This window comes from Trichoderma camerunense, assembly GCF_050948025.1.
Source record: "Trichoderma camerunense strain CBS 138272 chromosome Unknown V8C40scaffold_10, whole genome shotgun sequence".
NCBI classification, from domain to species: domain Eukaryota; kingdom Fungi; phylum Ascomycota; class Sordariomycetes; order Hypocreales; family Hypocreaceae; genus Trichoderma; species Trichoderma camerunense.
The window spans coordinates 610,180-625,368 of record NW_028145360.1 but is presented as its reverse complement, the minus strand read 5'-3'; the positions used below and the strand labels follow the sequence as shown (position 1 = coordinate 625,368).

Below are 15,189 nucleotides of genomic sequence, written 5' to 3'. Positions count from 1 at the left end.
AGCGCAACTAGTACACGCACGAGCAACATCAACATTGAATGAAGCAACCCAGACAACATACATACAGCATCATGACTACACTACAACAGACCAGACAACACACACCGCAGACTAAGAGCCTGAAAACGGGACTTGGTGCGAAACTCAGCCAGCAGCGCCAGGCTAGGCTGCCGCCTCCTGATTGGCCCTCGCCCCAAGCCGCTCCAGCCGGCGCAGCGCCTTCGCGGTGCAGTTGTGCGGCCGAAACAGCGGAGTCGCAGCCTAAACAAAAACCCTGTCAAGCCCTGTCTAGCTGCCATCCCGCGTTGCCACCCTCTAAAACTCCCCCCCAAAAGGCCCTCACGCATTGGTTGCTGCAGCGGTCCCCGCCGTCTGCCAATCACGGCTGCAGGCGGCATCGGCAGTCCTGGGAGGCCACCTCGGGTTGTCTGGGCTTGAAATACGGGCGGTCTCGCCTCTTGGAGAGGAAGAAAAAGAAAAGGAACAAGAGAGAGAGAGAGACGGCATCCTTGCCCGCCCATATTCACACGCATGCACGCATCCGACCGCGCTGTGCCGTGGCTGCAATGGACCAAATGCGCTCTTTTTTCTTTCCCTGCTGTCGTTGGTGCGACCTGCAGCACGCATCCATGGATCCATTGATCCTATCAGCCCAGCAGCGGTGCACCAGATAGCACAGCAGACATGGAGAGCCTGGCGGCGTCTGACTGCCCGGAGGCGGCTCAACGCGATTTGACGCCAAACGCTGCACGCCGATAAACAACATTCGTGCAATTGCTTGAACTTTGCACAACCTACACCTACACGGGACTAATTCTGCCCGGCTAACCCTAAGCGGCATCCGTTCTGCTGCGAGGGAGCAAACAGGCGCTGCAGCCCCCCTAACTGAATGTGGCTATTCGCTGGCTCATCACCCCATCGTCCCCTCTTACGACCATTCGATTCGATCTTCTCCCAGTCAAGCCAGTCCATCCCCTCGCGACTCTTCTTCCGAACAGGCTGTCTCGCTCATTGGGGGGGTTCTTGGCGCAGCTCAAGGCAGCTTCTCCTCCTGCTCGACATTTTGCCTGCACAAGTCCCGAGTCCTGCCTATGATGGCAGCCCGAGGCATCGGCGACGCGTGGCTTCCTTCTTCTCTCGAAGCCGCCAGAATCACTTCACTTCCGTCGACTGCCTATTATTTGCCCAATTTTATCAGCGAGGAAGAAGAGCGCTTGATTCTTGATAGAGTGCGTTGTTGTGTTGTCGCCATGACGGGTGCCGTGGTGCAACCTCGCTGATGACGCCGCGCTCAGATCGCCGCTGCTCCTCGTCCACGATGGAAACAGCTCACGCATCGACGTCTACAGACTTGGCCGTCCGATCTCGTCCAGAACAAGCTCCTCGATGCGCCGCTGCCTTCCTGGCTTGAAACACCCGTAGTATCGCGCTTACTGTCTCTCCCGCTCTCCGATGACGGCCAAGGCGACAGTGTCAGACACATCTTCGCCGAGAGCCCCCACCAGCGCCCGAATCATGTCCTCATCAACGAATATCCTCCCGGTATTGGCATCATGCCGCATAAGTTAAGTATTATGGCAAAGTAGATGATCCTTCGAAATGCTCATCCACCCTAGGATGGCGCTGCGTACTGGCCCGTCGTGTGCACCGTCAGCCTCGGCGCAAGCCTCTGTCTGAACCTGTACCGCAGCAAGGAAGACGGTGCCCTTGATCCCGAGCCTGCCTGGCGCATTATCCAAGAACCTCGTAGTCTTCTCATCACTACAGACACGCTCTACACAGACTATCTGCATGGGATATCCGACATTAAGGAGGACCTTGATCTATCCGCCGATACGATTGTGAACTGGTCCTTGCTTCGAGATGCCGAGGCGTTTGCCAGCGGTCGAAACCCGAGGCAGACCCGCACCAGCCTCACGTACCGCGACGTCCTCAAAGTTTCCAAAGTCGGAGCCAAACTAGGTCTTTTCAACAAGAGATAAAAGTGCGCTCAATGCTCAATGCTCGATGAGCCAACTAGCCTAGAATACAAAGGGGATCATGATCCATTTCCCCACCAACTTATCCGCCCCGAATTTGCTGGCATACCAAGCTTTTGTTCCATATGCCGTCGCGCCGAGATTTGCCAAGACGAAGATCAATGAGCACAGGACTGGTCTGTTCAAGATGCATCCTGTCGGTGCCGCAACGACGGAAAGGCTCAAGTAGAGTAGGCATTCGAATGTGTAATGGGGGCAAATGAAGTATTTGAACCAGCCCTCGTTGGGAAGCGTATATTTCTTGAGTCCGGCCAAGTAGCTGTGGCATTGGTGCTGCTGAGCACCTGCCCACCCAAAGACTGCCGCACCAATGATAACTTGTGGTGTGAAGTGAATTGGCTGCGGGTGCTCCCACGATTGAAGAATTGCTCCTGTAAAGCCCCGTCAGTTTCACTTCCATGTTGACCATTTAACTAGAGTAGGGACAGAGCCCATTAGACGAACCTGAGCCCTGAATCCAGACGGAGACACCCAATGCCGTGTAGTAGGACAGCCCAAGAGCCCAGTGGACAAACCACATGGGAGATGATCCGGGCTTAGTGACAAAGATACACTCAAGAAGCCTCCTTGCTCCTTGGGAGCTCATCAACATCCACGCCACCAGCGTTCCGGTAAGATCAACCTCCGGTGTTTGACTATTGACTGCAGACGAGTGCTGCATCTCGGCCACGGTCCGCATCAACGACCCCTTGGACAAGTACTGGTAGCCCCAGAAAATGGACCATGACAGCGAGGTGATGTAGAAATGTATGAACCATGAATGAGGTACCTGGCCATAGCTTGTCAGGATGTCCAAAACCCCTTGATTGGGTTCCGGAGCCTTGGATTTCTCGGAAGGCTGACTGGGCTTCGCCCTCCTCGCACCGTAGTCCAACAAGGCCCTGCGCATATGCTCCGGGACTGCTGCGAGCATGAAAATGCTGGCCGCACTGACAATGAAGAAGATTTGGCACCACTCGGCCGGTGATGGGTCACCAACGCCAAGCGTGGCCAGCAAATTGGATTCACTGCCCATGTTTGATCTCTGAACAAAGACGCAGAAAAAAGAAGAAAAAAGAAGAGGGTTAGAAGATGAGACGAGAGTGTCCCGGAAACAACGGTGACAGGGACAAGAGATGAATAAATAAGTAAACAAAAAGCTCAGCGTTGGCTTCAGTCGGAAAAGACTTGAGTACTCGTAATCGGTAGTGCGAAATTTGGCTGTGGACAGCGAGAGCCGCTCTAGTGTCCTGAGCTAACAGCATCCATGGATCATTACTCCGACCCTCCCCACCACTGCCGGTACCTGATAGAGCAACTGCAGCAACTTCTTGGCAACTCATGCGGCTAGACGGATAGCAAAACCCCCCCTTTCTCTCCGCTTAGAAGATACAGGTATTGACCAACAGTTTCAACATCGGCGATAAAGGGCCAAGCCGCGTGCTAATGGACATTGGCGTTGCACTGATGTGGGGTTTGAGCGGCGGCTCGCTTGTGGATATGGGCGTTTGCCGCAAATTTGTTGCTTTTTGAGATCCACGATTTCACGGCTGTATGGCTGAAAGGGGAGTGCGATCCGGCATCTGTGACAAATCTTGGGATAGGGTTAAACAGAAAGTAGTGTATTTGCGAGGGATTGAGAAGAAGCGATGCGATAAATCAGGAATCATGACACGTGGACTACCGAGTATAGGGTAGCGAAGTCTATTCGTGGGCGGAATTGTATCGAAACTGAAATGCGATGGTGATATTGATCGACTAAAGAGGGGCATTTCGGAGATCAGCTTGTATCAGTTACATTGGCATTGTACGTATTATTACGCGTGTCCAAGATCTACTCTACCTCTACCTTGATCAAAACAAAACCAGAAGTGGCGGATACCTGCTCTCCGTCGGATATATAAAATCCGTGGAAGATTGGTAGTCTGAAGTCTTTATCCGGCAATGATAATGCTACCTATCTACTACATGCTGCAATCCAATGGTTTGCCTAGAATTACTGAGCTGGAGCTGCAGGCGGTGAGCATTGGTGATGTATGTATGACAGCACGACGGATATCTCATGCACAGATTCATGTCTTCCATTCAAACTGCGGTCTAGATCGCTACATGCAGAAACGTGATAATGTACCTAGTATATAACTTCTATCCGTGAATTTTGATACTATCCAAAATCCAAACTGCAAGAACCAATTTCCCATCATGCTCCCTTCCGCACCTGATGACGACAAACTCTGTCCGTGGCACGTGAATAAAGTCGTCAAAGACCAATCACAAAACGCGGGACGACGTCATTCACTTGGCTGTTGCCATTCTTAGTAGATGCCAAACGGAATCTAGTGCTCCTGCCTTCACAAGCCGATGATTCTGAGACATCTGTGCTCCACGACTATTATAGTTGTATCACGGGAAACTATTTTTAAATCCAATTTTTTCAATTCTTTCAACCTCCAAGCTCCAATACAGAAGCTCAAGAAGTCAGGATATCTACGGCATCAGCCAATTGTCATTATCGGCGGCGCTATGAACCCTTTGTCCCAAATCCGAATCCCTTTATTCCCTGTCTGATATACACCATGCCTCGCCAGGCTTTTTACCCAAAGAAATACGCTTTTAATAGCACCAAGTCTTGCACTGCTGCTTGGGGTTGACATTCTTGTTAACGGCCAAGCAGTCAGAATACTGGGCCTGGCACTTCTTGGCCGCGTTGGAAGGAGTGTTATCGCCAAAGCCCCAGTTCTGTGTGAACTGGCTGATGCCGAGCAAGCGCTTGGTCTCCTCATTACGCTTCCATCGGCCGCTGGAGCCATCCTGGCAGCCCTTCTGGTAGACATTTGTGCACTGGTCGTACTGCTCCTTGCAGGCATCGGCGCAAGCGTTGCCGCAGCGTGAAGGGGGGTATGAGGGGCAGTTGCGGCTGTTCTGGTCAATATACAGCTTGAAGGGGTTATTGCGCCAATCGCTGTAAATGTCATTACAGCTAACAATGGGCAGATCAATTCCACCGACAGGCTTGCCTGGGCCATATCCGTACTTGGAGTTGGAGGGCTGTGTGCAAATGTTGGTAGGAGGAGGAGGGCAGGTCGAGGGCTTTGTCGTGGTAGCCGGAGGCTTGGATGTCGTGGTGGGAGGGCAAGGGATGACGGTAGTAGACGTCTTGGGGAGGCTACCGCCCTGGCCGGGGTTGTGGTTCCAACAATCACCCTTGGAACACTTGCCGTACTTGCATGTCGAGCCGCAGTACTTCTGAATGTTACCGCACCACGCGCCAAAGTTGAAGCACTGGAGAGCATCGGGGAATCCAGCTTGGATGAAGCAAGAAGCGGTGCCGGCTACGCAAGTAGCGTAGGCCTTCAAGCAATCCTTCTCATTACCCCAATCAGGCAGAGGAGGGAAGCACCACTTGCCACACTTGTACTCGCAAGTGGGAGGAGTGGTGACGGTGGCCGTACACACGGAGCTGGTGGTCGTGGTGCTGGTGCTCTTGGTGGTGGTCGTGCAGGTAGTCGTGGTGGGAGGAGGAGGAGGAGCAGAAGAACTCGTGGAGGTAGGGGGAGGGGGAGGATAGCTCGTGGAGGTAGGAGGCGGAGGAGGATAGCTCGTGGAGGTAGGAGGCGGAGGAGGATAGCTCGTGGAGGTAGGAGGCGGAGGAGGAGCCGAGGAGCTGGTGGGAGTGTAGCCGCAGGGCTCTAAGGACTCCAGATCCTTGGCAATGTACAAGTTCAAGAGGCCTCTTCCGCCACATGTTTCCGACGAGTTTCCGTTGCAAGCAAAATTGCATTGCGAATCATCTACCTTGGCAGTGTTATTCGCAAGAACATTGCCGCACCAGCACTCGCCTCCAAACTCAGTTCCGGCCAACGGGAAGCCTTCTTTCTCGCAGGCAGCCAAGCAGCTCTCAGTGGTGAAGGTGGAGGAATCGACATCAGCGGACCAGGAAAGGGTACGTCCCAGTTGCGAATTGTCAGTGAAGCAACCAGAAGCCTTGTAGTCGCCGATGGTGACGTCCTTGGTGGGGAATGTTGGGTCTTGCCAGACAGAGAGGACATTGTTTCCTCCACATGTCTCGGATTTGTCGCCGTTGCAAGGGAAAGTACACTGAGAGTCATCAACCTGAGGACCATCTACAGTGTTGCCGCAGAAGCAGACGCCATAATACTCGAGGCCAGCATAACGGAAACCATTGCCTAAAAAGCGTGTTAGTCCAACATCAGGGATATATGGAGGCAACAGACAGACCTTTGCAGTCAGCAACGCACTGCTCAACAGTCATGTTGTCAGAGGACAAAGATGAGCGGAAGATGAGAGCTTGAGGGGTACCAGGTGTGCCATCTTGGAAACAACCGGAAGCGACAAAGGGCTTGAATTCATCCAAGCAAGGAGGCAGTTCCACGTTCCATGCCTGTGTGGATTTCACAAGCGAGAACGTGGCAACCGCGGCCACGAGGGACCGGGAGAAGGCCATTGTGATGATACTGGAGGAGATCTAAGACACGAGAAGCTGGTGTAAGTCGATCACCCCTTATTCAGGATGTTGAGACAGGCGGCTACTAGTGATGAACGAGATCTTGAGTGAGATGACGACGAGGGGCCGGGGATTTATATACACATTGTCGAAGCTACGCTTGCCCTTTGGGAGCCATACGACTACTTGACATCCAAACACCACCAGCCTCCACAATCTCTCTCGGACGACACCCACTCACCACTCGCGCATAGCGATTCAGGCCGCAGGGGTCTTACTCTCCGAAGTCCACCAGATCGGGTTGAGAGGTGCCCCTGTTGCTTGCCATCCCTTGTTCCCGAAAAAGATGCGCCACGCCGCTGCCAATGTAAGCAGCGTTGCAAGTTGCCGTGAGTTAAAAGATAGTAACAGGCAGTTAGCATACGAAAGCTTTGAACGAAGCACACTGCCAAGGCCAGTGCCGATGTCCCGCCTAGCTGCTTTGTGGTCCATTGTCGTCCTGCAAGGAGGAAATAGTATTGTCGGACAGACCAGAACTGCCTGTCACTTTGACCCAGCCAGGACGGGAGTGCTGGGATGCCCGAACTGAGGCTGGCTGAATGTAACTCTGTTGAGTCAAAGAAATTGGAAATGCCAGAGCGAGTATGGCTGGATATGCATGCACACGTTAGGCTGCAGTTCGCTTTGTGCCTGGCACACATCAGATTTCCTGAACCATTTCAGGGCAGAATGTGCGAAGGGTCCTCGCCCTCGGCTGGTTAATGCTACCATTTCGATACTACCCATGTCAGCATCGTGAGCATCTGAAAACCTTACGATATACTACTTTCAGCCAGGGACAGATTCGCTGTCAGGATAGCAACAAACCCGAGCCTTGCCGAGCATAACACAACTAAACAGTGCGTTTCATTCGTTGATTATTATTACCTGCCAGCAAAATACTACCTTGATGTCCGAATCCGCCTTTATGATGCTGGCCTTAGATTGAAGTACCACTGCAATAAGACCCTTCATACTAGGCATAAGCGTGTCGAGCACTACTAATGCACAACCAAAGTTTTACAAATGAATGTGTGAGCGTGTAAGTCAGAACGCAACATCACTGGGCGGGTACAGTTGAACCTTCATGCAAGGAGGGTTCTAGACCTCTCAGCCTCTCCAACCCCCAATCCTTCTCAGGTCCCGACGCTGCTTACCTTTTTAGCTTGGAGGGTCAGCTAACTTTGTGATTAACCCTAGGCTCAAGTGCCCATCGCGACTGGCTCTGCGTACGGGACACACTTATGCATATTCTCGTATACTACGAAAGACCCATGAGCGATACTGGTGCCACGACTTTTCAGCTATTATGCTGGGGTATCGGGGCTTTACGATGGGCGAAATGGGCACACTATGTGGGCTTTGCTTCTAAAGATCGAGACCCGCAGTGGAGTTCTCTATTTGATCTGTTGCGTTACTGGAGAGCCGATGACGGGAGGAGAAGACAAAAGTGAAGAAGAAATGCAATTGACAATTGACCAAGGCGTACGTATGAGTCTCATTGAGCCGGCTAACAACTTGAAAGATGTTGTGACGCTCATATCTTCTTGATCAATGACTATTTGGTCAATTCCTAACTACGCAGTAGCAATGCCAAGCAGAGTCGGTGCTCTTTGGCGTCTCTACGGTGGAGGGTAACATCAACATACCAATATTGCTACCTAAGAAAGAGCGTGAACGGACGTGCGTGCAAGGGAGAGAACGGAGTTTGCTGCCAGCTCATCATGCATCCCAGCTCAGTTCTTTGCGTACCACAGCTGCATTTACAGCTAGAATACGAGCGGCTGAAGTTTTCGTTTTTCTTCTTGTGCCGTGGTGGAGATCGCCTAATGGCGGCACGTACGGCGGAGTGCGGAGGAGCAATCGTTCGATATGCACGTCCTGAGAGAACAATGGCCTGCAGCATGTCCATCCACCTGTCTGTCTCAACCGACCGACCGACTATCCGCCACCCGCAGCGTTGCTAAGAATAGACGTGTAAACACAGAATTGGTGTTACTACAGTTGGGCTATCCCTGGAGGGCACAGACTCGTCCTATACCCGATGCTAGTTTTGAAGTCTTTCCATTGCGAAGCATTGGGCTGGAATCTGAGATGCTACGAGCATCCTAGTGCGTACTGCAGCTTGTCATGGACTGTCGGATACATCATGGCCGGCTTTAAGCCGATCTCAGTTGCCATCAGCCCACAAAGCCTGTCGAGTTCAGGCTCCTGTCAGTCAGGATAACGTTATTGGGCCAGTGTTGCAGGGCGGAGTCAAGCTTCAACAGCTGGCCCGAGGTAATGCAGGCATCAGTCTCTCGGCCGTCCGGCTGGTCGGCCTAGTCGTGATTGCTTCAGGCTGGGGCTGCGTTTTTGCCAGGGATACTCAACTGTAGGCGCTTGCCTGCTGCGAGGGTGGATACACAATGATGCTTGAACGCCTGTTCCTATGTTGTTTATTTTGGGAACTCATTTTAGATTATTCTCGGTGAAGTTTTCCGATACGGAGCACCTTTTCTACCGTCAAAAGAGATTAGTAGCGGAAACTAACACACCTAAGATTGCAGATCCTGATCCTCTTCTACAGGCCCCAAGTTCCGTATCACGGATACCAAGCCGAGAGTCGTCTTTGAAGTTTAGGGCCGAGAAACTCGTTTCGACTCTTCAACTTGTTCCGGAGAACATTACTTCATCTCAAGCAGAAATGGAGAACGTCATTGAAGAAGCTGTTCAGCTGGAATGACCAAATGACCATGCAAGCTGCAGCTAGTTTGCGCTCCCTACATACAGCAAACTTCAGCCCCCATCCATCCCATCCAGCCGCTCTGTCAAGGGGAGCCCACACCGGCCGGATCTACCCCTGACTTGCCCATCTAGGCTCCCCGCTCTGCTGAGCTAGGATCTCCGGGCTTGGAGCAAATCGTCTTCGCATCTTGCCGCCTCACCAAACTCTTGTGATACCCATCTTCAACGCCAAAAGCCACCGTATGCACGCGGCCGGCCTGTTCTCGAAATAAATCACCGACGGTGCTTGTCGTATTCCTTATTACTTACACACCATCATCTAGGTTGGCTCAGAGAAACCTAACAGTTACAACAAAGACCTGGTTTTCGTTTTCTAACTGCTGCGGCTTGTTATGTTGTGTATCTATGCTCAGTTGGAGGCCCTCTGCATGCATTGCTGTCGCCCAATTCAACCCGACAGTCCGACTCCCCGACATTTCCTTTTTCGTCTCACTCACCTGAGCTATTGATTGTTGGGCCGCGTCTGAGCCCTCTGTGCCGCCCTTGCAGCACAAGGCTCGGTGCCAGTTCCCACCAAGGGAAAACAACAATGAAGGGTCGAAACCTAAAAGACGGCACTGGTAGGTCCCGTAAGCCTTAGTAAAAACGCTGTTCAGGCGTTATACTTTGTCTAGATGTGGCAGTCTAGCCAGTACCTGCAGCGAGGGCGAGTCTGGTGACTTTTTGTCTGAGAAAATCGGGGTTTTTTGTCGTGGCTGGTTGTAATCCAAGAGATTGCACCTCGTGCTGTTTGTTGTTTGTTATGTCATTTGATTTGATATTGACTTGTACGGAGTAGAGAGTAGACAATCACAAACCGAGCGAATCTACCAAGAATGATATGCTATAGTCATAGCCATTACTTTCGATGGCCATACAATATGGACTAAATACATCTCATACATGATTCATCGTAACAAAACACATTTTAAGAAAACACGCAGTTGTTTATTTAGAATTACATCTGTAATATGGCTCATGACACCAAAGATTCGGGCAAAGACAGCTCCTCAGCTGGGTCACATAATAGATAAAAACGCAAAAAGGGGGGAAGCAAAAGAGAGAGATGCTGTGTGCTTTTTTTCTTCTTCCATTCTGGTGTGCTCGCACCTCAGAGGACGGCGAATTATGCTGAGCTCTAGAGTACATTCAATGCAAACCATCCATCCTCTTGAATTTTCCCCCAAAACGCCAGTGCAAAATATGTAGCCAGGACTATCCATGCGCTCATTCCCTTCATGACTTGTTCCTCAGGTGAGGAGGAACCCACTTGCCAGCAGTTCGAGTAGGCAGAGACTCCGTAGGGGCGGCAGACTCAGTCTTGCCGTTCTCGCCCCGTCTTGAGCCACCACGCTCAAGAGGCTCGCGAGGTTCGCGAGGTTCACGTGGAGAATCACGAGGGGACTCGCGAGGAGAGTCGCGAGGAGAGTCGCGGGGTCCAGGGCCTCTGGCAGGCGGGGGGAGGTTGTCGCTCGCTCCGCCCTCCTTCTGTCGGTCTCTCCAGCTTGGCCTGTTGCCAGAGCCGGCCAACTGCAGTCTTGGGGGGCCGCCGGATGAGCGTTCACTGGGGCGCTCGCCAGAGTCGGTGCGCTCCATCGGGGCTGCTGTCCGTGCTGGTGCGCCGCCCTCTGCAGCTCTGGCAGCCTCCTTCTCACGCTCTCTGTCTCTCCAGCTGCCTGAGCCAATGACTGGTGGTCGTCGGCCATCGGCAGGTGCAGCAGCAGGGGGAGCCTCTGGTCCTCTGAGGCCTCCCTTTTCTCTCTCTGCTTTGCGTCGAGCAAGGGCTTCTTCCTCGCGTCTCTGCTGGAGTGCTGCCTTCTCCAACATCTCCTGGCGTTCCTTCTCGCGCTGCTCCTTGAGCTTGGCGAGTTCGGCCTTCCTGGCCTCCTCACGAATGCGTTGCTCCTCCTTCTCACGAGCGGCCTGCTCCTCTTGTTCTTGGAGGATACGCTCTCTCTCTTCCCGTTCTCTCTTCTCGCGAAGCTTTCGGTCGCGGTATTCCTTCTTGCGGATGGCAATCTGCTTCTCCAGCTCGCGCTCGGCATCCCTGCGGCGCTTCTCAAACTCATCACGACGCTTCTCGTGCAGCGTCGCTCTGAATGTCTCGTAAACGCCCACCAGGCGGCTGAGGCGGTGCTTGAGCTCCACACTCTCCTTGTGCTTCTCCTCAGATTCCTGGAGTGTCTTGGCCTTGACTGTTTCGTAAATCTTGCGATCACGCTCTGTCTGCTTGGCATAATCATCGGCAAGCTTCTTGGCTTCCTCCTTTCGGTAAGCTCGCTCCAAGTGGTCGAGTCGCTTGCCAGTTATGCGAAGCTTCTCGTTGACATCGTTCTTCTCCCGTTCCAACTGAGCTAGCTTCATGGCACGAAGTCTGTTGCTATCCAGGTTGTCCAGGTCTTCCAAATCAATGTCGAGAGCCTTGTCGCTCATCTTCAGGTCTGCGATCTGCTTCTTAATCTCCTCCTTGCGAACACGGTCGTGCTCAGCCTTGATACGTCGGGCCTCACGCTCACGCTGCTCCTCAGCCAGGCGCTTGTCTTCGGCCTCTTGCAGAGCTTGCTCCCGCAGTCTCTTCTGTCGGGCGTTCTCCTTCTCCTTCTTAGCCTGGAGTTCGGATGCCTCCTCCTTGCGCTTCTGAATAACCTCCTTACGGGCAAGGGTATCGAGGTGCTCCTTCTCTGCGCCAGCCTTTGCACGAGCCAATGCAGCGTCATGGGCCGCCAGGCGATCCTTGTTGAAGTTGGGATCGATGTAGTGGCACGAAACGAAGAGCGACTTGGCAAGACGGGTCAACTGGGAGCGGACAATCTCGGATGGAGTGCTCTGGAGACGCTGAACGTTGCCAGTCTCGGCCTCGGCAGAGCCAGCGGAAGATCCGCTGTGGCCGGCCTTGGCAGATGAGAAGACGTCGTTGTCAAAGCTGAGAACGCCGGTGGCATGGTCCATGCGGATAGCAAGATCGCCCTTCTTGTTTCCGTTCATGATGAACTTTTCAATAGTGCCACGAGTAACCTGGTAAGGCTCGGGGAACTGAGCCAAGCTCTCAACAAAGCTGAGGTCCACAGTTTCGTAGACCTGAGACAGCTGCTGGAACAGACGGGTCAGGATGACCTGCTGGAGGGGTTGGATATACTTCTCCATCTCGGCATCAGCGGCAATCTTGGTCAGGATGGGCGAGATCTTCTTGCAGATGAAGAGAGGGTGGAAGTCAACTTCCAGGATGTTGTAAAGATCCCGGATTTCAGGGAGGGATCGCTGGATGATGGACTTGGACAGAGCATCGCGGAACAAACGAGAACGAGAAGGGGCCTGGCTCATGCCGAGCAGGGTGGTCAGGCGAGTGTTCTTGTTCTTACGAGCCTCGTCAAAGTCGACCATGGCACCTCGGGATCGGGAGGTGCTGATGACGGGGATGGCGAGGGCGGACAAGAGGACAAAAGAAGCAGCCCTCTGAAGATCGGCATCAGAGGCCGGGGGGTTGTCAGCCTTCTTGCCCTGGCCAGAGGCGACCAAGGCCGAGACCTGGCGGAGCAGGGTGTAGTATCTTGACCAGGCTGCAGCGTGGAAGAGGTAGTTCTCGCCAACGAGGAAGATTCGGGTAAGCTTCTCGTAGTAGTTGGCCATCATGATGTTCTTGGGAGGGCGCTTGCTGAGGTTCAGCAGAGTGTGGATATCCTCGACACTTCGGAAAGCCTCCTGCCACAGTTCCAGCTCGACGGCAACGTTGAGCTGCTGGAAGCGAGTCTCAAGATGACGCTGCAGGGTGTCCGGGTCGCTCAGGTTGATGGCGTGCATCTGAGACGAGTACTTGGCCGCGGTCTGGACATGGTTTCGGAGAAGCTCGCAGAGTCTTCGGAACTCGGTCTTTCGGGTGTACTTGAGGCAGAAGTCGAAGGCCTGCATGGCGGTGCTCTGGTAAAGGACCTCGAGACGAGCATTGTTGCGGAGGATATCGAGGACGGTTCGGTACGCCTCCCAGAGGAACTTGAGCCAAGGAGTGACGATGGCTCGGTCAGTTCGGTCACGGGACTGCTCTCCAGAGACGGTGGCAAGGAGGATGGACTCGGGGGTCTCGCTGGCTTCCAAATCATCGATGCTGGAGGTGGCAGCGGTGGCTTCGATGGTAGACTGAACCTCGTCGGCCTTTGCCTGGGCGGCGGTAACCTTCTCCACGGCGAGTTCGATGAACTTTTTCAAGACCAACTGTGGGGCGGGTCAGTAATCCATCCAACTGCGTTTGATTTCTTTTTTCTTTCATCCCCCTTTCTTGATTCAACGCCGGTATTTGACCTACCTCAATGGTCGAAATGTTGGTGTTCTGGGACAAGTTCTTGTACTGATACAAGGCATCCTTGGCCAGCTTTCCCTTCTTCTGCTCGACGGAGAGCTCAACCAACAGGAGCATAACCGGCTCCAGGGAAGCGATGGCGGCGCTTCGGGAGCGCTTGTTGGTGATGTGTTCATGGAGCAGGGTCAAGGCCGTCGGGGCCTGGTTGACCCCGATGAGCTCGTGGGCGCGCTTCAGGACATTTTCGGGCTTTTGATGCGGCGGGGGCGGCTGGAGAAAGGAAGCAAGGTCAGCATCACGGCCCAATGTGAATCCATGAATTGTAGGTGTATGGGGGAGGGGTAGCGGCTGGCAACAAGACGGTCAGTCGCATCGGGGCCTGTCGTACGCACCATGCTGGGCAACCTCCTTCACGGATCGACGTGAGCCGGACAAGGAGATTCGGGGGCAATGAGTAGCCGTCGCAGGCCTGAGGATGGTTGAGATGGGGCGCTGGCGTGGCACTCTTGGTGGTGAAGCGACGCACTCGGGGAGGAATTTTTCAATTTCGTGTGTGGACGCTATCCGAGCATGAGGGGCTGCGGAACGACCCATGTCACGTGCATGCTTATGTCATGCATCTTTTGCTGTGAGGTGAGCTTGCTGAGCCGTCTGGCTGCTGGCCGTGAAGTTTGAGTACAAGTCATGCCGTTGATCTCAACTTAAAAAATATGAGAAGAGTAGACACGGTGTACTACAGGTATATATGGCAGCTGTTGTGCACTTTTGCAATTTGGTACAAGAGATGGGGGTGGTGTATGTGATGGTCAAACATTAGGCCAGTGATTCACCTCCCGTGTATTATGTATGTAAGCGTCGGTTTGCTGGGACAATCCACGATGGGCTTCTAGTCACGAGATCGATGCCTTCGATTGATCCAGAACTGCAAGTGATGAACAAGATCCTTGGCCTTGGCTCAGTCATTTCCCGGACCCGAATCCGCGGGAGGCCAATAGCCAATAACCCTAGCATGGCTTGTTCCAGAACCAAGAAGATTGGGCAACTCGTGAGATGCTACTCCGTACGCTGGACTGCTGGCACGGAGTGGTTGCTTAATTTGCGCCATCCTGACTGTGCAAATCCGCTAGCACTGCTTTTGGTTCATGGCCCTTTAGCGGCCGCGGATTTGCTAGACTGCGACTTTCGCGCAACAAAGTCACATGACCACAATGAATGCAAACAAAGCACTTTACAGAAAGATGTACTCGTAAAAGTGTATATAATTATGTCTCTTTGGAGGCGATGAGGCTGAATTTTGTGTTTTCCATTCCCCGTTACTCGTGCGATATCTCTCCAACAGACTCAGTGTAGTGCCAAGTTAGCTATTGTAGGCTTACAGGCGTAGACAGGGATCCGTAGTAGAGGATAGTAGGCCGTAGTAGAGGATAGTAGGGGTCTGTTACCATGCCGGCACGGTGTGATAGGTGCCGACACCGTAGCGGCACTGTACGCTATATACCGCGGTGCCTGTACGGTGCCGTAATTTGGTACGGTGCCGGCACAGTGCCCTGTTGGTGCCATAAGGTGACAAAGGGGTGCCGTGAGGTGCCACGCGGTGTAAGTGTTTCAAC

At 53.2% G+C, this 15,189-nt stretch overlaps 4 protein-coding genes across 4 annotated transcripts; 1 reads left to right on the top strand and 3 right to left on the bottom strand.

The window, feature by feature from the left end:
• Positions 1–485: 485 nt before the first annotated feature.
• V8C40DRAFT_246730 (uncharacterized protein) lies at positions 486–2,234 on the top strand. Its single transcript, XM_083216166.1, has 3 exons — positions 486–1,229; positions 1,296–1,563; positions 1,615–2,234. Exons 1-3 carry the CDS (start codon positions 1,092–1,094, stop codon positions 1,980–1,982), a joined length of 774 nt encoding a protein of 257 aa, XP_083072572.1. The 5' UTR covers positions 486–1,091; the 3' UTR covers positions 1,983–2,234.
• Positions 1,330–3,188, bottom strand: V8C40DRAFT_246729 (putative polyprenol reductase). The gene is made up of 2 exons (XM_083216165.1): positions 2,484–3,188; positions 1,330–2,410 (listed from the first exon to the last, which is right to left on the bottom strand). Exons 1-2 carry the CDS (start codon positions 3,052–3,054, stop codon positions 2,022–2,024), a joined length of 960 nt encoding a protein of 319 aa, XP_083072571.1. The 5' UTR covers positions 3,055–3,188; the 3' UTR covers positions 1,330–2,021.
• Positions 3,189–4,608: 1,420 nt separating this feature from the next.
• On the bottom strand, positions 4,609–6,574 carry V8C40DRAFT_26691 (WSC domain-containing protein). The gene is made up of 2 exons (XM_083219803.1): positions 6,258–6,574; positions 4,609–6,205 (listed from the first exon to the last, which is right to left on the bottom strand). Exons 1-2 carry the CDS (start codon positions 6,481–6,483, stop codon positions 4,632–4,634), a joined length of 1,800 nt encoding a protein of 599 aa, XP_083072570.1. The 5' UTR covers positions 6,484–6,574; the 3' UTR covers positions 4,609–4,631.
• Positions 6,575–10,143: 3,569 nt separating this feature from the next.
• On the bottom strand, positions 10,144–14,368 carry V8C40DRAFT_246720 (PCI domain-containing protein). The gene is made up of 3 exons (XM_083216164.1): positions 13,972–14,368; positions 13,586–13,849; positions 10,144–13,494 (listed from the first exon to the last, which is right to left on the bottom strand). Exons 1-3 carry the CDS (start codon positions 13,972–13,974, stop codon positions 10,525–10,527), a joined length of 3,237 nt encoding a protein of 1,078 aa, XP_083072569.1. The 5' UTR covers positions 13,975–14,368; the 3' UTR covers positions 10,144–10,524.
• Positions 14,369–15,189: the final 821 nt, after the last annotated feature.

What these genes read in the sequence shown, in the direction of transcription:
- V8C40DRAFT_246730 (XM_083216166.1), top strand. Translation starts at nt 1,092, where the DNA reads ATGATGGCAGCCCGAGGCATCGGCGACGCGTGGCTTCCTTCTTCTCTC. An exon ending in AGCGCTTGATTCTTGATAGA is followed by an intron (nt 1,230 to 1,295) that starts GTGCGTTGTTGT and finishes CGCCGCGCTCAG; the next exon opens with ATCGCCGCTGCTCCTCGTCC. An exon ending in TATTGGCATCATGCCGCATA is followed by an intron (nt 1,564 to 1,614) that starts AGTTAAGTATTA and finishes CTCATCCACCCT; the next exon opens with AGGATGGCGCTGCGTACTGG.
- V8C40DRAFT_246729 (XM_083216165.1), bottom strand. Translation starts at nt 3,054, where the DNA reads ATGGGCAGTGAATCCAATTTGCTGGCCACGCTTGGCGTTGGTGACCCA. An exon ending in CGTCTGGATTCAGGGCTCAG is followed by an intron (nt 2,411 to 2,483) that starts GTTCGTCTAATG and finishes GGGGCTTTACAG; the next exon opens with GAGCAATTCTTCAATCGTGG.
- V8C40DRAFT_26691 (XM_083219803.1), bottom strand. Translation starts at nt 6,483, where the DNA reads ATGGCCTTCTCCCGGTCCCTCGTGGCCGCGGTTGCCACGTTCTCGCTT. An exon ending in GTGCGTTGCTGACTGCAAAG is followed by an intron (nt 6,206 to 6,257) that starts GTCTGTCTGTTG and finishes CACGCTTTTTAG; the next exon opens with GCAATGGTTTCCGTTATGCT.
- V8C40DRAFT_246720 (XM_083216164.1), bottom strand. An exon ending in CCAACATTTCGACCATTGAG is followed by an intron (nt 13,495 to 13,585) that starts GTAGGTCAAATA and finishes CCCGCCCCACAG; the next exon opens with TTGGTCTTGAAAAAGTTCAT.